The sequence below is a fragment of the Crotalus tigris genome, unplaced genomic scaffold (genome assembly GCF_016545835.1).
Source record: "Crotalus tigris isolate CLP2741 ecotype Arizona unplaced genomic scaffold, ASM1654583v1 scf7180000018106.563195, whole genome shotgun sequence".
Lineage (NCBI taxonomy): Eukaryota > Metazoa > Chordata > Lepidosauria > Squamata > Viperidae > Crotalus > Crotalus tigris.
In genome coordinates this window covers 226,968-250,562 of record NW_024096827.1, presented here as the reverse complement: position 1 = coordinate 250,562, position 23,595 = coordinate 226,968, and the positions used below count along the sequence as shown (strand labels likewise).

The window sequence follows — 23,595 nt, the reverse complement described above, 5'->3', positions numbered from 1 at the left end:
ATACAATTTATTTAACAACTGCAGTGATTTGCTTAACAACTGTGGCAAAAAGATCATAAAATGGGGCATAATTCACTTAAGAAATGACTTGTTTAAATGAAATGTTTGGCTCAATTGTGGTTGTAAATTGAGGACTACCTGTATATAATAACAAGTTACTCTATATCATAAGCAAAATATTTCTGGACTGTCACCTTTGTTGTCTGCAGCTATAAATCCAAGAATATTCTCATGACGGAGCATAACTGTTTGATAGATTTCAGCTTCACGAAACCATGAGCGTTCTTCTCTTGAAGAAAATATTTTTACTGCAACTTCTTCTCCTCTCCATTTTCCTCTCCAGACTTCTCCAAAGCGACCTTTTCCAATACTTTCTTGTAGTACAATTGTTCTTGCAATTGTTCTTTGAACAAGTAACGGCAAACCTTAAAAAAAGTTTTTTGATCAGTGATAAGGAACTAATTAATCAATCAATCCAGGCTTTGATCTACAAGGCTTTTCCCCTATCAAAAGACTGTTAAAGCCTCTAGCTATTATTAATTCTAGTTGGCCATTGCCTTTGATCATAAATAAAGGAAACCAATTCTACTTTGTTAAAAAAAAAGGCAACTTCAAATAATAGTTTAATTTCCAGTAACAATACTGTTGGGCAGTCCTTTGGCTGCAAATCTCCAAACTTATTCTATTGCACTTGCTGTAAATACACAAATACTTCAACAATTTTTTAATCACTGCAACTTTTTACTCCCATATCTAGGGAACCTTTATCTCTAATGAAGTTTATCAGATTCCCACCACTATTTCACTATGTAATCTAAATCAATGAAGTGGGTCAAAAATCTGTTTAAAGCTGAAATAATTTTCCAGTTGGGATCTAACCAAATCCGGTTTGTATATATCTGTTTCCCCTTTGAAATAGATCAGGGAAGGAAATATATTCCACAAGTCTGGGTGGAACTACACTTTATTCATTAGCTTGAACTGATTTTTTTCACTCCTCTTCTATTCTATAGGTCACATGTGTTTGTATAGTGAAATATGACATTATTTACTAACAGCAATTTTGCCAGTCATGATTGCTATCGTAATTCCAGGACCACACAGATCATTAAGCAGGGAGAGTGTAAGGACCCACTTCAACCTACATCTTAAGAAAGCAGAACTCTTGGGAACAATGTCTTCCAATAGGAACTTTTATTAAGACTAGTTGATAGAAGGCATAATAGACAGGATCTGAGGGATTCCCTTACAGATCAACATTTTAAAGTGTCCCTAAACAAACCCTACCCCACAGTTCATCCAGGCAGTTCAGACCGGCAAATCCCCAGGTGTTAATTCCATCGATGGGAACGGAAAGATAACATCAATCTGACTCCGTTTGTGCACGATCATTCCACAGCTCTTCACATCTCATTTTGATGATGGAGAAATACACCCAAAGATTTGTATCTCCCCCCCTTTTTCTAGCTGCCCGGTAGGGAGAAGTTCAGAGGGGTGCATAGTATAGGAGGCATTTGTTGCATTGTAATAGTTAGTAGACACGAAGTCGAATAAAGAAAAGGTTACTTTGTAGTGAATAGAGGAAGTAAAAGTAATAAACCTGCATGCAAATCCCCCCTCCACCTTGGAAGTATGGCAGAATCCAGGGAAGGGTGAGAATTGGTTTTAAATCAGAGGAGATAAGATAGAAAGGAGTTATAACTGGATTCTGACATCCTGACCCTCTTAAAAATAAGAGAAATCCATCTGTAGAGAGAACAAAACAGGTATAAAAGTTAGTCTGGCTTATTCTGTATGAAACTTCTTTAGCAATTTCGGGGCTCTGACATGACGTTTATGGACCCACTTGTTTTGTGAGAAGGGAAGGTGTTTCCATGCTACTAGGTATTGAGTTGTCCCATGATATTTCCTAGAGTCTAGGACTCTAGGATTTCCTTTATCTCAAAATGTTGTTCTCCTTCAACCATGATTGGAGGTGGTGGTGGTGGGGAATTCTTGGGCGTAAGGTTGACTGTTGTTCTCTTTTCAGCAAACTGCAGCGTAAAGTGGAATTGGTGAAAATATAGGGACCAGCAGGCTTGCTTGGGGGTGAGCTTCCTGGGTGTTTTCAAGGCTTCCAGGTTTTTGTGGTCTGTCCATACCTGAAAAGGGATTTTATTTCCTTCAAGGAACTGGCGCCACATAGTAATGACCAACGTATTCCGTATGCCTCTTTCTCCCACACGGGCCAGCGGTGTTCCGTTTCGGTGAGTTTCTTGGACGTATACGCGCATGGTTGCAATACCCCTTCATCATTTTCTTATAATAGTACAGCCCCCACTGCCACATTACTTGCATATGCCTGTATTATGAAGGCTTATCCATGTCTGGATGCCTCAGTACGGGTTAGGCAGAAAGTCTCTTTAATCTCTCAAACGCTGTTTGGCATTCCATTGTCCATTTTAGTGGCTGGCTAGGTTTCACTGAGGATTCTCCCTTCGTTTTTAGTAAGTTCGTGAGGGGCAGGGCTATCTGGACAAATGAGGAGATGAATTGGCGGTAAAAAGTTTGCAAAACCCAGGAAACTTTGCAGCTGCTTGCTTGTGCAAGGTGGTGACCATTCTAGTACTGCTCTGACTTTCTCAGGGTCCATTTCAATGCCCTGTGGGGATATGCGATAACCCAGGTAGTCTATTCTTTCCTGGTGGAATTCGCATTTTGGTAATTTGGCATATAGGTGGGCAGCTCGCAGCTTCTTTAAAACCCCTCTGACTAGGTTGACATATTCCTCTTTGGATTTGGTGAAGATAAGGATGTTGTCTAAATAAACCAGGACCCCCTTAACTAGGTGCTCCCTTAGTACCTCATTGATTAATTAAATTGCATAAATACTGCAGGGCCCCCTAGTCCAAACGGCAAAACTTTGAATTGGTAGCACCCCATTGGGCAATTAAATGCGACTTTTCATTTATCCTCTTCCTTAATTCTAACATGGTAATACGCTTCCCTTAGATCTGGTTTAGTGAAAATTCTTCCTTTTGAGAGGTGGGATATCATGTCCTTCATGAGGGGTAGGGGTATAGATTGTTTTCACTGATTGCATTCAAGGAGCAGTAGTCTACACACAAGCATAAAATGCCCTCCTTCTTCTCTCAAAAGAGGACCGGGGTGGCTACTTTAGCCTTGGCAGGTTCAATAAACACCCTTTCTAGGTTTTTATTTATGAATCGTTCCATTTCCTCCTTCTCCTTAGGGGCTCATGGGCTTCAGGAGTTTTGCCCCGGGCTTGAATTCTATGGCACAATTCGTGGGTTGATGAGGGGGGAGCTCATCTGCCCACTCATCATTGAAAACTTCAGCAAGGTCTTGGTATTCCTCTGGTATTTTGGGTAGCCCCTTTTCTTCTCCCATTGATGTTTTCTCCGTTCTTAATTTGGTAGGACTCCTCGGGGTTTTAAGTCTATAGGATCCCCCTTCGGGAAATTGACTTCTGCCATCCTCCAATTCACCCAGGGGTTCCATTTCTTTAACCATTCCAGCCCTAGGATCACTGGGCATTCCATGCCTGGGGTCACTACAAACATTATGTCTTCCTCATGGTTTCCCAGGAGTAGGTGGATTGGTAAAGTGGCTAGGGTAGCTGGCACTCCCACTGCTATGGACCCATCTAACTGGTCAAATGAGATTGTTTTAGCCTCCTCGACGGAATGCCCAAATTCCCTACTAGCGTTGGGCTAATGAGGCAGCGGGTGAAGCCAGAGCCTATTAAGGCTTTCACTTTGAAAGTTTCAGGCATGGAGGCAACTAATATAGTCACTGTCTTGAGAAAGGGTGCAATGGGTCCACTTACCAGGGGTTTGCCCTCCGAGCTGTCGTCTGACGTGTCCACTGGCCCTGCGGTGTAGGCTGGAGTTCCCTCCCCATGCTGCGCAGAGGTTGGTGACTCCACAGCCTCTATCGCTCTCATGGCGGGTTCTTTTGGCTTGGATGGGGACTTATCGGATTTCCTGGCTGGTAATCGGTCTGGGTTGTGCTGAGGGCCTTTCGAGCGGCATTCTAGGGCCCGATGCCCCTCTCTCCCGCATTTGAAACATCCCATTGATTTCTTGGCTGTAGCTGGCTTCCACATGGGCTGAAACAGCGAGCAGCCCCATGGTTTTCCTCGGTGGTACCTCTTCAGTAGGTCGATCTCTACTTCCTCTGCCAGGATGTACCATTCGTCGAGTTGGTGTGGGTCTTCCCCGGGGCAGGCAAGCATCATACAGGTCGTAATTTAAACCGTCTTTGAAATGACTAAGGAGGATGTCTTCCAGCCAGCTTCTTTCAGCTTGCTGGCAATGGTCCAGAATTCTTGTATATATTCGGCTACCGGGCATCTGCCCTGCCTCACCATTTTGATTCTTTTGCAGGCTTTGCAATCAGCCAGGGAGTCCTCGAAATGCCTTCTCAGAGAGGACATGAAATGGTTGAAGTCACTGAGCTCTGGGGCATTGGAATCATGCAAGTTCACCACCCAATCTGCTGCTGGTCCGTCTAGAGTGGATTGCACGATACAGATACGGGCTTTGTCGCTGGGGATGTGCCACCCGTATTCTTCCATATAGCTGAGGTCTTGGGTTAGGAAAAACCCCAAGCGTGTCAGTTCCCCCTTGAATTTTGCATCCAGCGATGGGAATCTTTGAATGGATCAATGCCTTTGCTGTTAGTGATATTGTCTTCCATCCTGATTACCATTTGTGGATTGGCGGGGAGTGGGGGCTGCTGAAATGGTCGCTACTGGTTCAGCGGACATCCCCGGGACTACAGGTTCCGATTCCCCGTCAGTGTCTCTCCAGCTGCAGCTCTGGGTGCTGGTTCAGCCACTGGGCTCAGATTTCTCCTCCCCTAGAGAGCCGAGGATTCTTTTCATCAGGTCAATGGCTTTCTCTAGGATCCAGTTTGAGCGTTGTTCACAACTTCCTTCCTCCTCGCTAACGTGCAACGATCTCTCCATCTGCTGCTTCTGGTTGGTGGCTGTCCCGTCTCAGGGTCACCTTTCTCAAACTCTTTTCCCACTTGCCTTTCTTTCCAACACTCATTGACTACCGAGGTTTGTGGTTGCACATCTCCACCACCTCTTCTCCTGAGGAGTATGACATTTTAGATCCCGACAGCTGACAGGATCTTGGTCGGGGGGGGGGGGAAGGCTTCCTTTCTGTGGGATTTTCTTCCTTCCCTGCCTCGTCGTCTGACATTGTAATTTTTGCAAAGTCCCCTGGTAAGGTTCTTCCTTCCAGGTTGACTATTACTGCTAATCCTGTCTAATGTAAGGACCCACTTCAACTCACATCTTAAGAAAGCAGAACTCTTGGGAACAATTTCTTCCAACAGGAACTTCTATTAAGAGTAGTTGATAGAAGGCATAATAGACAGGATCTGAGGGGTTCCCTTACAGATCGACATTTTAAAGTGTCCCTAAACAAACCCCACCTCACAGTTTATCCAGGCAGTTCAGACCGGCAAATCCCCAGGTGTTAATTCCATCGATGGGAACAGAAAGATAACATCAATCTGGCTCCGTTCATGCACGATCATTCCACAGCTCTTCCCACCTCATTTTGATGACGGAGAAATAAACCATGTCCCAGAGGTTTGTATCTCTTTCCCTTCCTTTTCCTAGCTGCCCGGTAGGGAGAAGTTCAGAGGGGTGCATAGTATAGGAGGCATTTGTTACATTGTAATGGTTACTAGACATGAAAGCGAATAAACAAAAGGTTACTTTGTAGTGAATAGAGGAAGTGAAAGTATTAAACCCGCATGCACATCCCCCTTCCCCCTTGGAAGTATGGCAGAATCTGGGGAAGGGTGAGAATTGCTTTTAACTCAGAGGAGATAGATAGAAAGGAGATATAATTGGATTATGACAAAGAAGGAGAATCCCAGGAAAGGAGTGTAGGGAGGTCGCAGGAAGGGGATTGTGGTTGAGTCCATGAGGGCCACAAGTTGACAATATAGATACAGGTAGGCCGGCAGAGGACGTAGACAAGTACTATGGATGCAGGCAGGCTGGTGGAACCCATGGGAAGACAACGGAGGCCACAGGCGAGGAAATGTATTGCTGCAGGCAGGTTGTATGACAGAGCACAGGTGGGTAGGAGGTGGTACACAGTACAATACCTTGTATTCTATAGCAAGCTTTTGGAAGACAAAATGGTAGAAGCAACTTGTGAATCTGTAACAGTTTCCCCAATGATTTTGCTTGTGGGAAGAAAGGATGGCAGAAAGGATTGCCAATGACAGTCTTGTGATTGACTAGCTGCAATATTGTAATAGCAAGCTAGATATCTATGCTATAATCATTGTTACAGCATTGCAGTACTGGCTGGATCTGCGATTACAATATTGCAACTAGCCAGTCACAAGATTGTCATTGGCAATCTTTTCTGCCAGCTTCTCACAAGCAAAATCATTGGGGGAGCTGTTAGAGAAGGTAAATGCCACTGTAACATTGAATGATTGCTGAATGAATTGATGTAAACCCAAGAGCACATGTAACGAGTTATGTCAGCTTAGCTTTTTTGTATACTTTCACTGACTCTTGAGCCTGTTTTTGCAACTATCTACATTGTCTTGTTTTTCCAAGGGCACCTGCTTGGCTTCTCTATAGCACTCAAAATGCATGATAGCCAATGCAACATAGTAGTTAAAAGCTGGGCTAAAGGTTCTAATCTACTTTTATCCATAGAACCTTGACAGTATAATTTTTTAAAAATCATTTACTAGAATATGAGATCTGATTACCTGATCCTGATCCCGAAGTGGTCATATCATAAATTAAATCTTTTAAAGTGGTTCCCTCAGATATAAATGGTCGCTCCATTGAAGGATCTTCTTCACTTGGAACTCGATGGTGTAAGAATGTACGATTATGGCAGATATAAAGAATCAACATAAGTGAAATACAAAGAAAACAAACTGGCCCAGCAATGGCAGCAGCTAATTCCACTGGTCCTAGGGTAGAAGAAAACTTCCCTGTTATAGGACCTAAGGTATAAAAAGGGAACACAAACAATAAAACAAAGAACTCATTAGTTAAATACTATATTGAGAACTTGGTACTGTGTGAAATGAAAGAAAATAAAACTTTGTTTTATAGATATGTTTGATTATAGTAAATTCTCCCAGCTATCCATTTTCTGCTGATAAAAAAAAAGATTACCTGGTGTTGGAATTGGAAGATCTATTTTATTGCAGAAGTCTTTATCACAGCAATGAGGCACTGTAATTACTCCTTTACTTGTTGAAACAGCACAAACAAATGGCCTGTCTCTGGGAAATAGATCAATTTCTGCAAGACACATACTATTGCGTATAATTTTGTTTCTATTCCGTGTCACTGAAGTAATGCAGAGTCCATCTGTTGTACATGTGAAGTTCTCTTTTGTACAGTGAAGACAAAAACATTGCAAGGCTGTTTAAAAGAAAAATGTTTAATATTAGTGATGTTTTTAATAGCTTAATAGTCTCAAATAATTAAAATAATGGTATAAAAAAGGCATTAAACTCAAATTTATTTCGTAAATTGCTATATTCTATTGGAAATCTCTGTATTCTGATATAATCAGGGACAAAATGGCTCAACAAGTTTTCACATGAAAACTCCTATCACAGTTCTGGTCAGCTGACATTTAATAGGAAAAAAACAGCATTCCACATTTTTTTTTAGTATAAACTATATTACCCTTATCATTTAAAGAATTTAAACTGAGTTCTATAGATTTGGGATTAGATTCCTATACCTATATGTGTACATATACGTATGTGTGTCTCTTTGTGTGTGCCTATGTGTGTGTGAGCGAGTAAAGCATCTTGTCCAGGCCTTTCATTTATTTTTGTCTTTTTAAAATGGCTTTACAAACTTATACTGAGGTGCAATTCTCAAGAAGCTAATTTTCTAATAGCATATGCAGAATCTGAATTTGAGGGGAACATAATCAAATCAAATCTTTATTATAGTCAAAGACTAGCATAAGAAAGATAGGGCACAAAAGAATAAAAAGCATAAAAAGTACATCAAAATAAAATATATATACTGTATTTTCCGGCGTATAAGACGACTTTCTAAAGCATTCAAATCAGCGCCGAAGTCGGGGGTCGTCTTATACACCGAGTCGTCTTATACACCAGAAATTACGGTAGTTTCCAGCATATAAGACAACTTTCTAGGCATGCAACTCGGTACTGAAGTCGGGGGTCGTCTTATGCACCGAGTCATCCTATACACTGGAAAATACAGTACATAAAAAGGAGCAGAAGATTGGTGTAGGGAACATGGCAAACTACAACTATTATTACAAAATGTTCTAGAATGACAAACTTCAGTAGGTGTTCCTTAAAACTGATTTATTGCATAGATCACCTTCTGGCAGATTTTAAGTGCTGCTATGCAGAATCTGGCAACATTGGTATCTGAAAGCACAAGGAAGGTGTACATTTGTCCAATGTGCTCTGGTTATTTATAGTGGTAAGATAAGTCTAATACAAATATCTTTGTACTACTGTCAATGGACAAGGACATGTTCTGTTGTTTTTACATATCCAGAGCCATAAGACATTATCTCTCGGGTAGGGGATCTCCCTGAATTAGCCTTCAAGGTTAGCTGAAGGGGGGCTGGAGGGGAGCATTTATTCATCTGATTGCTATCTCTCCACAACTGATCTCAGTGCCTTTAAATATAATAAAAAGACAATATAAAAAGGGAAAAATTAAAAAGATATATTATGAATTTTTTGAAATGCGGTTTTCTGGATTTTTGTTGTTGTTATTCTGTCTCTCACTGTGAAAATAAACCTACCATTACAATTATAAACTAATCATTTCTTTGACAGTGGGCAAATGTACAAAATCAGCAGGGGATCAAATAATTTTCCCCTCACTGTAATTCTTGCTAATAGGGATGAAATGGATGAGGGAGTAGAAACTGAAGGAACTTTGGGGGAGAGCATGCTGCAGCTGCCAAAAAAACCAATTTAGTCCTAGGTTGCATTAAGATCATGAGAAATTGTAATACTACTTTATATCACACTAGAGAGGCTACACATGGAATACTGTGTACAATTCTGGTCACAATACAAAAAAAGATGCTGAGACCCTAGAAAGTGTGTAGAAGAAAGCAACAAAGATGATAAGGAGCATCGAAGCTACATCATATGATGAACAGTTGAGAGAGCTAGTTATGTCTAGTCTATTAAAGAGAAGAATTAGAGTGACATGATACCTGTCTTCCAGTACTTGGAAGGGCTATTACGGAGAAAAGGGATCGGCTTATTCTCCAAAGCACCAAAGGACAAGAGAAAAAGCAATGAGTGGAACTTTGTAAAAGAGAGATTCAACCTAGAACTAAGGAGAAAAATTACTGACAGTGAGAATAATTAATCAATGGAATTGCTTGTCTTCTGAAGTTGCAGGAGCTACACTGCTGGAGGTTTTCAAGAGTAGACTAGATAACCATTTGACTGAAATGATATATGGTCTCCTGCCTTGAGTAAAAGAACTAGAAGATCTCTGAGGTCCTTTTCAGCCCTATGACTCTATGTTCTAAGACCATGAAGTGCAGAATGTCAATGAATATTCATTTTCTGAATCACATATGCATTTCTTTCCCAAAAATCTATTGCATCGGTGACGAACATGGTAAAAGTTTTTATTAGTCCATTGCCACAATGAAAAAAACAGTATCAGGGCAACTGGAATCCATCAATTGGCTGGCTATTGTTGGACACTGCAGAGATATGCATCAGACATTAGTATTAGTGCTGTTAAATCACATAGCATGTTATGCAATTAAATACATTTTAGTAATTAAAAGTTAATTTCATATTTTCAAGATTTCTACATGATATAGTCATTACAAAATTATATTTGTTTTCAGTTTGAAGAGGTCTATCATAATGATCAAAGGGTCAAGGATTTATCTAAAGAAACTTAGAAAATTCATTGTTTAAAAATGTTACTGCACGTTATCTTTTACAAGCCCCCATCTTCACAATCAGGACTTGTCCATTTTGCTTAAGTTCCAGTTGTATTATTCCTTTTTACTGCTTGTTCCCCTATATATGTTGAACACAAATTAAAATTAAACCCCAGGAAATAAAACTTAATTTCTTACCAGCTTTCTCTTTAAAGTATTTTCCGAAACTTTTAAAGTCTGTCTTTTACTGTTTTCCCCCAACGTAATTCCTACTGAAATAGCATTTTATAGCATTTTTTCTTTAAAATATTGGAATCAGGTATGTACTTTAATTCAGACAGTCCTCAAAGCCAGAGGCTTTTTTATGTTTGAGGGGTAAACAATTTGGAAAAAAACATGAAATTTTATACTTATGCATGACAATATCAGGAAGGCTTTTTTTTTACATGCCAAGATGAAAAGACTCACAATATGTAGAATGGAAGAATGGATGATGAAATTAATGGAGTTGGTACAGATGGCAAAATTGACTGTGTTGATTAAAAAAGGCTAGTTTATCTAACTTTCTACCTGAAAATCACTTTTTCATTTGTTAGAAACTGAAAAAAATCAAAACTTTAATATTGGGATTTGATAATTATAGAATTACTGTATGCTATAATTCATGATATCTCAAAGATTTGTATTTTATATTTTTATCTGCACTAAAGAAAGTGCAAATTACTCTTTTCTGCAGCTTTTTTTGTTTGAATTCCCAATTGTTTTTTCCTTGCTCCCTCCCCTTTTTCTTTTAACTTTTTTCTTTTTTGTAGTTCATATTTTTAAATAAAATTTTATTTTAAAAAACCTAAAACGAAACTCGTATAATTTCTCAAAGAAAGAGCTATTTACAATGAAAGGGGAAAAAAAGACAATTGTCCATCCAACTCCCCAAACTCCCCAAACCCCTCATCATGAATGCTTTTGATACCATTGATCAGGGCTGTCAAATTTGCAACGTCACATGACGTGTCGCGACGTATCGTGACTTTTTTGCCATTGTCAGCAATGGGGTGGGCATGGTTTCACCTTGACACATCTGGCCCATGGGCCGGCAGTTTGACACCCCTGCCACTGATCATGGTATCCTTTTGGGCAGACTTGAGGAGTTTGGTTGGGTGGCAAACTTTCGAGTTGGTTTACCCGCTTCCTCCGAGGCTAGTCCCAATCAGTGTTAATAGGGAATGAGAAGTCAGTTTACAGCTAAGGGTTCAGTGTTCTCTCTGCTCATTTTTAACATGTAGATGAAGTATAACCAATACACAGGACTCTGATAAGTTTGATGATTGGTTTGATGATTGGTAAACAGGGACATATGTTGAGATGGCATAACTAGCGGGCCTTCGAGGCTATGAAAAGTTCCATAAAAAACCACAAGCTTGTGGTTCAGCCTGTAGCCTTATCTGCTGCATAACATGAAAAGTGTATGCCTTATCTGCTATATGCTAGCTTCCTCTTGTGTAACTAAGTAGAATTATATATATATATATATATATATAATCTGTCTTAGTGTTTGGGGTTCTTCCAAATGGAGGAAGGACCTGCCTTTGTTCAGCTGAATAAACGTGTTTGGCTTATCAAGGGACATTAGGACTCCATTTCCTTATTTCTATCAAGCAACACCTGAACCTTGCTTAACACTGGTGATCTATGTCCCATTTATATCGTGTCAATACATTTCATAGATTTTATGAATATTCCTAGCATGGATCTATATTTTTCTGGACTACAGCAATTCAATGAAACAATCATTGAATTGCTGCTTATGAGGAAATAAGCAATATGGCTGCTATTGGACAATGATTACACCATTTTCTATGAAAAATATTTTATCTCAATATTTTCTATGCCATGTTTATTGCAATCTCAAAATTTGTGTTAATCAAACTTAATATCAACAAATTAACAAATTAATTAACAAATTATATACAATTTAAAATTATATTAGATACTTAGGAATGCCATCTGAACAAATTTTAAAAGGGTTATTTAGAACATCTCAGAATATTATCCTGATTTGTACTGAAATTATTTTGTGAAAATTTTCCAATTCAAAATGTTCAAGAATTTTGTTTAGCAGGGAAGCACAGCTATTATACTGAGCAAAGAACAGTACACTACAGTACTTCAATCTTGTCCTCTTCTATGAAGTGCAGTTTTGTATGCCCATAGAATGAGGAGAGCTTTCTGTTCTGGATTGCGGCGCCAGCAGACATGCGGGGAGAGCCCTCTCTCCACAGTCCAGTTTCCCTTGGTTGGAAGACCCTGGAAAGGATCAAAAGTCACCCTGGAGGGTCGACCACCGCTGAGGAGGACCCTTCTTAGATCGCAGAAGGGTGGCAGCCCTTCCGTTTCATCTGAGGCAGCTCCTTTGCACCAACGAAAAGATCAGCCATTAACATGGCCAATCACTAAGCCGTACTAGCCAAAAGCCAAAAGCACTACCAAGCACAATAAAAGCAATGCGGAGGAATTGGGTAAGACCTTACCTTACCTTTCTTGCACCCCAACTACCTTCCTATAAAAGCCTGTGGAAATTTTCTCCTCCTTCTAACTTGGCGGCTTCTGACTACTCTGGAAACATAAAGCTATGGGGAAAAAAAGTACAACTAATCTAAATGACTAAGTAATTTTTGGATATTTGGGGCCCCAAAAGGTTCCTATTCTTATAGGGACTTATTACTTTACTTATCTGTTAAGTGGGGGGGGAGGTATTTTTTTCAAACCAGATAAAAGCCTAACTTGAATTTGAGAAAGACTTTACATGTTGCTGGGGACATCTTGTTGCAAAATTTGGTACAGCAAGTGAATTTCTTTTTGACTGGGAGACTTGTGAGACTAAGATTTGGCCTTGGCACTATCAAAAAAGATAAGAACTTGAAACAGCTGGGTGGTGAAAACAACTCTTTATAGTGAAGGTGGACACTTATTGACTTTTCTCAAAAACAGCCTTCACTAAGGACTATCTGTAAACACCATGGAAATGGAGGAATACTACCCACAACTTAACTATAAACTGATACTTGAAAAAATCCTTGAGGCTGCTGAGCTAATGAACTCCAGATTGAAAAATAAAGGTGCCACTTCAAAGCTACAAAATGCAGCCCAGATTCCAACTGATGAACCTACAATCCAAAAGCCAACAGAAGAGGAAGGAATAATATATACCAGCTACACCTACTGAGAACCGTGATACCCAAACCTTGATCTTATTTTTACCTGCAATTTTAACAGCATCAGAAATTGAAGAAACAATACTAAGACGGAAGGTGCTGAAGATTTACATGTACAACACATTGAGAACCCAGATAAACCAGACAACCAAACAACTATAACACTGAACATGATTTTCTACTTAAACCAGCAGAAACCGGAAAAAGAGGACCAGACTGAACTGACGACAGATGTACTGAGCCAAATATGGAGACTTGAACTACTGGATCAACAATCTAATGACCATGGATCAGTTTCCGGTGACGTCGCTGGTAATACACCTTGGGGAACAACTCTCCGTTCCCAGGGTCCGAATTTCGCTTGCTGGCGGGCCCATTTGGGCTAAATGTCACCCTGGAGGGGTGGTCACCGAGGGATGAACTTTTGAGAAACGGGAGCCGGTGGTAGCCGGCTCTCTGAACTCAAAACAGCCCCTGGAACCGGCAAGAGAAAGACGGAGAGCTTCCACGTTTACCCCCTTCATCAGTGTCGGAGGCAGAAGACAGCTGATCGGGAAAACAACAACCAATCCGGGTGAGAAAATGTTGGCGATTGCTGCAAAGTGGCCTCTTTTGAAATAATTTGCGTACCTTTGAGCTAAAACTGGAAGTTTGAGAAAGGGAGGAGGAGGGACTTTTATTCCTTCCTCCTGTAAAGCGGCGGTTTATGCGTTACTGTAAAACTTTTGAATCTGTTGGTTTGAAATTAAACTGAAGGAGTTATTCTGTTCTACTATAGAAGGAAAGCAAGATATTTTTTTAAATATTTTAACTGGAAAAGCCACCTTAGCTGCTTTATTTTAGAATTTACTTCTGTATATTTTTTTTGACTTTTTTTCACTTATGCTATTTAAACAGTGGGGAAAAGAGACAGCGTTCCATGGTGGTTACATTTTAACTTTCTCTTTTTGTTTTCTTTTTTTTGTTAACCTTGGGTATTCAGCTGCAGAGTTTTGGCTCAATGCCCAGACACTTGGCTATGTGCCCAGACATTTTTTTTTATTGAAAAGTTTTATACAAGTTTTTAACAATATCCCCCCCTAAAATAACCCCCTCCCTCCCCCCCTCACTTCCCAGAGCTGGTTACAGGGTTACAAATAAACAAATTCTAAATACACTTATCCAACTATACAAATAACAAAATCAATAATGTACTTTAACTCGACTTCCGGTGGCTGCACCGTGACGATGGCGGCTTTCTGATAGCCGTCCATCACAGGAAAGCGTAAAAACCGGCAAAACAGCGTTGATCAGCTGTTTTGCGGCTTGAAACCTCCCTCCCAGGCGAAGGGAGAAAGGTGAGCTTTCGCCTGGATAGAGGTAGAGCCTCACCAGTCTCCCAGAGTTCTTTTCCTGGGAGACAAACAGTGAGAGCTCCCTCGGAGTCTGGGTGTTGCTCCGTTTCCCTGGACGCTTTTGTTCTCCGGCAGGAGAAATGAAGCTAGACGTTGCCTCCACTGCTGCTGCTTAAATGAAAAAAGAGCGTTGTCTTACCTGAACGCTTTTTCTCATCAGGATGGTGTAGAATCCACTCATTGGGTAATTTAATCCCTCCTGCTCAGAGTAAGAACAAAAAAACTTTGCCATGCCTCCTTCTGGGTGTGACTTCCCAGTTTTTTCGAGGCGATGTATCCAGACGCAAGGCTCCAAACAAAAACATGCATGCCTAGACTAACACTAACAGGGTGGGTGTGGATTCTACACCATCCTGATGAGAAAAAGCGTTCAGGTAAGACAACACTCTTTTCTCCATCAGAATGGATGTAGAATCCACTCATTGGGACATACCAAAGCTGCTCATGTCCCCACAGGGAGGGAAGTCTAGGCTTGTGTCCATTGAGAACCAACCACCCGCTGTAGGACTCTCCTTCCGAAAGCAGCCTCCGCTGCTGCAAACTGATCTATTCTGTAATGTTTTATGAATGAGGAGGGAGAGGACCATGTCGCTGCCCTGCAAATCTCCTCAAGTGATGCCTGGGCAGACCAGGCCGCCAAGGCAGCAGCACTACGTGTAGAGTGAGCTATAATATGTGAAGGGACTGGAAGGGACTGAGAAATATAAGCTCTGGAAATACACGCCCTAATCCACCGACCAATAGTAGAGGAAGAGACCTTCCGACCCATGGTAGAGGGCTGAAAGGACACGAATAATGGCTCAGATTTCCTGAAGACCGAGGTTCGTTTAATGTAATGGCGCAGGGCCCTGCGCACGTCCAAGGTATGCCACCGTCTTTCCAGATGGTGGGAAGGGTTGGGACAGAAGTTAGGAAGGACTAGGTCCTGAGAACGATGAAACCCTGTATTGACCTTAGGAATGAATGCAGGATCCAGCCTGAGGACCACTCTGTCCTCATGGAATGTGCATAAGTCCTCCCTGACCGATAAGGCAGCCAATTCTGAAATTCTCCTGGCTGACGTGATGGCCACTAGGAAGGCCACCTTCAGTGTAAGGAAGTGAAAGGAGCAAGTGCTCAGAGGTTCGAATGGAGGAGAAACTAAGGCCTGTAACACCCTGGACAGGTCCCAGGATGGGTAACGATGAACCGTAGGTGTCCCTACGTTGGCCGTGCCCTTGAGAAAGGCACTAACTGTTGGATGTTGAGACAGGGAAACTTGGTTGTCACAGGTGAGGACCGTCGACAAGGCAGCTAACTGCCGACATATGATACTGGTTGAGAGACCTCTAGCTAACCCCTCAAGTAAGAAGTCCAATTTGTCTGGAATGGTGACAGCAAGCAGCAAAAGTCGCTTTTTGGTACACCAAGAGCAGAAACCTCTCCAAGTGGCGTCATAGATCCTGTTGGTCGAGGGACGCCGCAAGGCCTGGATGACAGAGATAACCCCAGAGGAGTTTGGCTAGACTCTCCCGCTCAAGTTCCAAGCAGCTAATTGAAGCCACTGCGGGTCCGGATGATGGAGGTTCCCCTGGCTGAGAGCAACTCGGTCCAGAGGAATCTTCCATGGTGGTGAGAGTGACAGGTCCACCAGGTCGGCAAACCACGGGCGTCTTGGTCAATATGGAGCAACTAAGATCAGCTCCGCCTGCTCCTGGAGGAGCTTGCGGATAGTTGCTTGTAGTAGCGGAAGAGGAGGGAAGGCATAAAGTATGCCCTCCGGCCATCTGCTCCGGAGAGCGTCCGTTCCCTCTGCCCCCCTCGATGGGAACCGGGAAAAGAACCTGGGGAGCTGAGCGTTATTTGGGGAGGCGAAGAGATATAAGATGGGCTGCCTGAACCTGTGTGATATTTCCCTGAACAGACCTGAGTCCAGTTTCCACTCTGAGTGATCCACTGTGGCCTTGCTCAGGGAGTCTGCCTGTTGATTCGCCTCCCCCGAGATGTGTTCCGCTCTGATGGAACTCAGAATGAACTCTGCCCAAAGTCCTATGGCCAGGGCTTCCTGCATGAGTGACCAAGAGTGGGTCCCCCCTTGTTTGTTTACGTGAGCCTTGGCCGCAATGTTGTCTGTCAGGACCAACACGTGTTTCCCTGACACAAGGGGAGAAAACCTTTGGAGAGCCAGGTGGATGGCCCTGAGCTCCAGCCAATTTATGTTGTGTGTCAGGTCCGAACTGGACCACTGACCCTGAGCTATGTGGCTCTGAAGATGTGCCCCCCCCAACCGAACAGACTGGCGTCTGTAGTCAGGGTAATTCTGGGAGGTTCCTTGAAAAGGGTACCTTTGTTCAAGGCGGATGAAGTCCACCATAGAAGGGAGGTCAGAGTGTGATGGGGAACCCTGACTTTCCTGTTGGAGGCACTGACTTTCCGTCTTTGAAAGGGAAGGAGGAACCACTGGAGGTTCCTGGAGTGCAGTCTGGCCCATGGAACGATGCCCAAGCAAGAAACCATCTTCCCCAGGAGTTGGGATAGTTGTACCAGTGGTACCCTCTTTTCCCTTCGGATCTGCTGAGCCAGCTTCCGAATGCTGACTTGACGCTCCTGGGAGAGATATACCTTGCATAGGCTGGAATCTATCAATGCTCCCAGATGGAGCAGGCGTCTTGTGGGGGTAGTGTGACTCTTTTTGAAATTCACGGAAAACCCGTGATCCTGAAGTGTTTGAATTGTGATTGCCAGATCCGACTGACCTGATTGGAAAGATTTGGACTGTATCAGTATGTCGTCTAGGTAGCACTGTACCCGTACGGGCTTCATCCTTAGATGAGCCGCCAGCACGGCCAAGACTTTTGTAAAGACCCTCGGGGCAGATGATAGGCCGAACGGGAGGGCCCAGTACTGGTAATGATTGCATGCGTAACAGAACCGCAGGAACTTGCGGTGTTCCTGTATGATCAGAATGTGTAGATAAGCCTCTGTCAGGTCGATGGAAGAAAGGAAATCCCCCTTCCTGATACTTGCCAAGATGGACTTTAGGGTCTGCATCTTGAATTTCCTGTAAGTGAGGAAGTAATTTAGACCTTTTAGGTCCAGTATCGCCCTCCAACCGCTTGAGGCTTTGGGAACTACAAACAGGATGGAGTAGAACCCTTCCCCGATCTGGTCCTGAGGAACCCTTTCTATGGCTCTGATCTCTAATAAATGTGCGATGGCTGTCGTGACTAGTTGTGCTTTTGAAGTATTGTTTGAAACCGGGCACTGTATGAAATGATCTGGGGGAGAAGATCGAAACTCTAGGGAGAGACCCCTTCTTATTGTCTCCCCTGACCCAAGCGTCCGTGGTTGTGCTCTCCCAGATGTCGTAAAACAGTGCCAGTCGATCCCCAATGGGGTAATCCTCCTTGGCATCACTTGGACCGCCTGTAAGGACGACTGCCCAATCCCCTGAAGGGGTGCTTGGTCTGGGACTGACCCCTGGCTCCACTAAACTGGCGGTCCTGTTGGCGATCCTGTCTGAAAGAATAGGATCGCGAGCCTCTGGGCCAATCCCAGGACTGCCCTGCCCGAAAGGGCTGTCTCCAGTCCCAGGAGCTACTGGGACGGAATGCTGGCCTACGATAATCCTGCTGGGGCCGTCTATCCAATTTTTGGGAGGGATGGGCCATCATCGTGCGCTTGTCCTTGCCTTCAATAGTGTGAGGCTCTAGGACTGGGCCGAAAAGGTGGGTGCCACTGTACTTAGATGTTGCTAGGCGCCACTTTGCCTTTAAATCAGTGCACCATTGCTTCAACCAGAGCAACCTGCGTGAAGCCACTGAGGCAGCAATAGATCTGGCCGAACATCTGGCTGAGTGCAAGGAAGCGTCTGCAATATATTCGGATGCTGCCACGACTTTGCCTATTGCTTGGTGTGCTCTGACCTGATCCGGCGGAATGAGCGCCTGGAGTTCCTGCATCCACATGATCGCTGAACGTGCAAAGAAGGAGGAAGAGGTTGCCGCCCTTATGGCCCAAGCTGAAGATTGGTGAGCTCTACGAAAGGAGAACTCGAACTTTTTGTCCTCAGCCTTCAAGAATTCAGCCATGTCCCCGGGAACTGCTGTATTGGAGAACAGAGAAGTCAGCGGAACATCCACAGATGGAACTTCTAGAAGAGAAGCGAAGGAAAAAGAGACATTGTAAAGTTTCTTGTCCAAACTGCTCTGGGAAGGCGTGGTAGCTAGTGAAGCCCACTGCTTTTCCACCGTAGTCTTGAAGACTAGTGGACATGGGATCTGCGGGTCCTCCTTGACCTTTTCCGCAAACAAGGGGTTTGCTTTCTGGTTGGCCGAGGAAGATGGTGCCTCCTCCTGGGCCGAGGTAAGTTTTACCGTGTCAATGGCCTTTATGAGGAGAGACCGAAAAACGGACGGATCAAAGAGACCGGAAGAGGTCACCTGCTCAGGTGTTGGTTCCTCCTCCTCAGACAAAGGAGTGTCTGCTACCCCTAGCTCCACTGAACCCTCCTCCCCTAATTGTGAGGAGGTTTCCGAAACATCGGAGCTAGGTCTAGTGCCACGCTCCGCCTGAGGTGGGGGAATGGAAGTGGGAAAAGTAGGATGCGACTGCACCTGTCTGCCTTCAGTGGGTGACATAAACTGCCTGAATGCATGGTGCATAAAGGCCTGGAATTGAGCCTGGGACCACATTTCCCCTTGGTCCCTGGAGCTGGCCCCAACCTCCGTTGAGGCACGCCTGCTCTCAGTTGTATGGTGTGACAGAGAAGGGGAGGAACGAGGAGGACCAACCTGCTCAGTTTCCCCCTGAGGAGAACAAGGCCTTGGGGCATCCTGCGATGATTCAAATTGAGGTTCCGACAAAGGGGCGTCCAGTGGGGCGGGGGAAACCATTTCAGCCCCACTGGACCTGAGCCTTTGTGCTTTGGAGAATTCTCTCTCCAGTGCTAGGTGTCTCCTTGTGGCCTCTCGCCCGGCTGACTTGGAGGTATCTTTAGAAGACAAATGTTTGGTTTTAGCTTTTTTCTCCCCCCCGCACGTCCAATTCCTCTGATCTGCGCTTTCTTGTGCGGGGGCGGCGGCACTGGTCTGAGATGCCTGGGGCGAGGAACTGTCTGCCGTTGCAATCTAGGTACTCCTAGGCAGTTGTACCTAGATCTGGGAGGAACCAACACGCAGATCACAGTCAGAGATGGAAAACCGATCCTCGCTCTGAACAGAAGGCAATGGCAAGAGCAGCCAGACAGTGTTCTAATGCTGTCTGCGCAGGCCCTGTGACAAAAGGTCACTGACTAACTGAGAACAGGTGGTCGAAAAAGAAGATCTCTTCGCCCTCCTTTTCTAGGCCTTAAGCCCAGAAAATAACACCTTGGCCTGCTCAAATGCAGCCAAGGCCCACACCTGGGGCAGCCCCCACAAGCTGCACCACAAGCACTGTGGTACACAAATATCTTTCCCCCCCCCCCCCGAACGGGTCTGCTCACAGACCAGGGCACTCAGGCAACAAATTCAAATCTGCGATAATGCAGGAATAACTGCAAATGATGTTGTAAATAAATTTAATTAGGCCTCCAAAATGGTGTCCGCCACGTGGGCCCTCTTAGTAACAGCCGCGCTAAGCCATGTGGTCAAAATGGCGGCCGCTAGGCCTGAAAACCCTTGGAGAAGCAAGGAGGGAAAACCCTGGGGTCTGTTTAAAAGGAAAATCTGTAAAACAAAAAAAAAGGCTTGACTTTTTTGTTTCCTCCCCTCCCCCAGGTCCCCAAGCACTTGCGATTAGTAGCAGCTGCGATCCGGAGTCAGGAAAAGTCTCCCTCGAGGTCTCGAGGTGAGAAATAGTGCTCCGGAGGCCTCCGTGCAGGCAAAACAATCTCCTTGTCTGGCTGATTGATGGGATTGCAAAGAGGCTATAGATCGTCGAAGGGAGCTCCCTTCCAAACGAAAGCCTGCAGCTTCCCCTTTTTCAAAGCTCAAAGGGCTGCAGAGAAGCAAGGACAGAGTCCTTATCCCCCCACACAATCTCCAAGAACTTCTGAGTTGTGAAGCAAAAGCCAGTTAGATCAATTTTGAATTTAAGAGTAGCCAAATTCAACGATAAATCCAAAAAAAAAACAATTAGAGAAGCAAGCTAGCTGAGGAGCCTTTTCCAAAACGCGTGTAGCTGAGCTCGAGACTAAGAAAAAACTGGGAAGTCACACCCAGAAGGAGGCGTGGCAAAGTTTTTTTGTTCTTAGTCTGAGCAGGAGGGATTAAATTACCCAATGAGTGGATTCTACATCCATTCTGATGGAGAACAGTAAGTCAACTTAAAAGCAGACAGAGCAGTCAGGAAGAGAAGAATTGGATGATTTTATTTTAAACTTAATTCAGTGTGAATTAACATCTTCTCCTGTTATTATTTCAATTGGAGTGAAGAAATATGGCGGAGGAATCCTGCTTCTTTGTTACTTTCTTTGTCTGAGAACTTTCACTTTTCATTCACTATCTCTAACTGGCAACAAAGTTTCAACAATGTAATAGACTTGGTTTACTTAAAGAAAATCTTTCCTTTTAAAGGGGAAATTGCTTTTTCTTCTCCTTTATTCTTACTTTATTATTTTTTGAAAAAAGAAATGAATTTTTTTTTTTAAAAAAAAATGGCTTCAAAAAGTCCTGGACCTTTTTCTCTTCCTAAAACTTCAACTTCCTCTCCAGTAACTCAGACTGTACAACAACCTAAACCTAAATCTTCCCCACCTTCTCCTCCACCTCAGGTAATTACACTTAAGGATTTACAAGATGCTTTAGATAAGACTCTAGAAAAAACAGCAGAGCTCCTGGCTCAAAAAAATAATGAGCTGAGGGAAGATATTGTGTTTGCACTCCAAGGCCTTGCTGGCCTTATGGAAAAGATTGACGACAGGGTGGATGAGGTGGTTGGTAATGTTGAAATATTACAAGTTAGAGTTGAAAAAATAGAAGATAATGTGGATGTTGCACAGAATGAAATTATAATGTCACAATATAGAGAAATGGAGTATGCTTTGAGAATAAGAGGTTTGAAGGAAAATGTTCAGGAGAATTTGAAAGACGAAATTGCAGCAGAACTGGCTTCCATTTTGGAATATGACCCTGAAGTAATGTTGAGAGATATAAAAAAGATCTTCAGAGTTAATTCGTGGGTTGCAAAACAGAGAAAATTACCAAGAGATGTGGTGGTTTACTTTGCGAGAAAATCTCTTCGTAATGAAATTATACAGGCCTTCTATAAGCAAAGATTTCAGATTGCAGATCAGGATGTGATAATTTTAAAGGAAATACCTTCCAAAATTCTCAGAAAAATAAAAGACTTTGCTTTTTTGGCTGAAGAACTTAAGAAACAACAAATTCAATTTAGATGGGATATACCTGTGGGGATAGTGGTGACTTACGTTGGCACACGATATCGTCTTAATACAATTTCAAAAGCAAGAGATTTCTATGTTACTATTTTAAAAGGAAGTCTACCACCATCTCCAAGATCAAAAAAAAAGAGAGAGCAAGGCAGAAACACAGTTGGCTGTAGGTTCAGTGCCATCTTTGGGAGAAGAATTATTGGTTGAATCTATGCAACAGAATTTGCAAATAACGGAAGACCCAAGGGAACAGAGAATTACACGTGCTACTCATAAACGTAGAGAAAGACAACAACAACAGCAACAACAAGAAAAGGTAGATGATGGAGTTTCATCACAGTCTACTTCGGAGCCAGTGGGAGGAGCAAGGCCAAAAAGGTCACTGACTGCAAATCTAGAGATTTTGTTCCAAAGGCTTCAACCTGCCAAGAATGGCAAAGCTTCTAACTTGGAATGTTAATGGTCTTAATTCACCACAGAAAAGAAAGAAAATCTTTCATTATTTGAAACAACACAGAAATGATATTATTTGTTTACAAGAGACTCATATTATTTCTAAAGATCAAAAATATTTGTTTAACCCCCGGCTGGGGGTACATTTCATAGCTCCTGCTTTGTAGAAAAAAGGAGATGTAGTTATTTATGTGAGAAAGGAGCTTTCACCGAAGCTAATTGATTTTGATCCACAAGGAAGATATGTTATTATTGATTTATTAATCAACGATAAGAGAACTCTTCTTGTCGGATTATATGCTCCCAATCAACAACAAAAATATTTTTTACAAGATGATTCACCAGAAATTAACTTCTTTGGATTACAAGTCAGTTATTATGATGGGAGATTGGAATGGTGTTCTAGATTCAAATAAAGATAAGAAGGGTTCTTCTAAAGTTTCTAATCATGCAAGACTTCCTAAAGCCTTTTTTGATTTAAAGGACGATTTGGAACTTAGACACATTTGGAGAGAACGGAACATTAAGGAAAAAGATTTTACCTTTTTTTCAGATAGGCACCAATCTTATTCTAGAATTGACTTCTTTTTGGTTACTAATGATTTCCTTTCTAGGGTGAAGAATACCAAGATATTTCCTAGAATAATTTCAGATCATAGTCCTGTATGGTTGGAAATTTCATTGGAAGAAAGGACTAGAAGGTCTTGGAGGTTGAACGAGAAATTATTTAGATATGAAGAGAATACACAGAGATGTAGAGGTTATTTAAAGGAATTTTTTGTTTGGAACATGAATAAGGGTACCTCGATGCCAATGGTATGGGATTCTAGCAAAGCATATATGAGAGGGATTTTGATTTCTATGAATAATGCTCATAGGCGTAAACAGATTCAGAAACGTAAAGATCTTGAAGATGAGATTAAATGTAAGGAAAAGATTTTAATATCAAACCCAATGGATAATAATTTAAAGGTTTCTATTACTCTGCTTAAGGAGCAATTTAACATGTTAATAGCGGATCAGATGGCAACTAATTTGAGGTATATGAAACATAATACATTTTGTAATGCAAATAAACCTGGCAGATGGTTGGCTTATCAATTACATAAGAAACAGAAATCGAGGATTATAGATAAAATAATTTATAAAGGTAAAGAAGTTTATCAACAAAATTTGATTAAAAAGTCTTCTTTAGATTTTTATTCAAAGTTATATGCTAGTGAAATTATACAAACTTCAGACATAGAAAAATA

General features: G+C 42.5%; 1 protein-coding gene across 3 annotated transcripts in view; it reads right to left on the bottom strand.

Annotated features, from left to right (window-relative positions):
* The window catches only part of TGFBR1 (transforming growth factor beta receptor 1), a 67,992-nt gene that overhangs the window by 31,427 nt on the left and 12,970 nt on the right, over positions 1-23,595 (bottom strand). Inside the window, exons 2-5 of one of the 3 annotated variants that reach the window (XM_039348005.1) lie at positions 18,441-18,667; positions 7,178-7,429; positions 6,760-7,002; positions 195-425 (exon numbers count right to left, since the gene is read on the bottom strand). In XM_039348005.1, the coding sequence (XP_039203939.1) occupies positions 195-425; positions 6,760-7,002; positions 7,178-7,319 (616 nt within the window). In that variant the 5' untranslated portion in view covers positions 7,320-7,429; positions 18,441-18,667. Of the gene's footprint in view, positions 1-194; positions 426-6,759; positions 7,003-7,177; positions 7,430-14,674; positions 14,707-18,440; positions 18,668-23,595 lie in introns of those variants that run through there. The other 2 variants (XM_039348007.1, XM_039348004.1) reach the window with 2 other exon arrangements.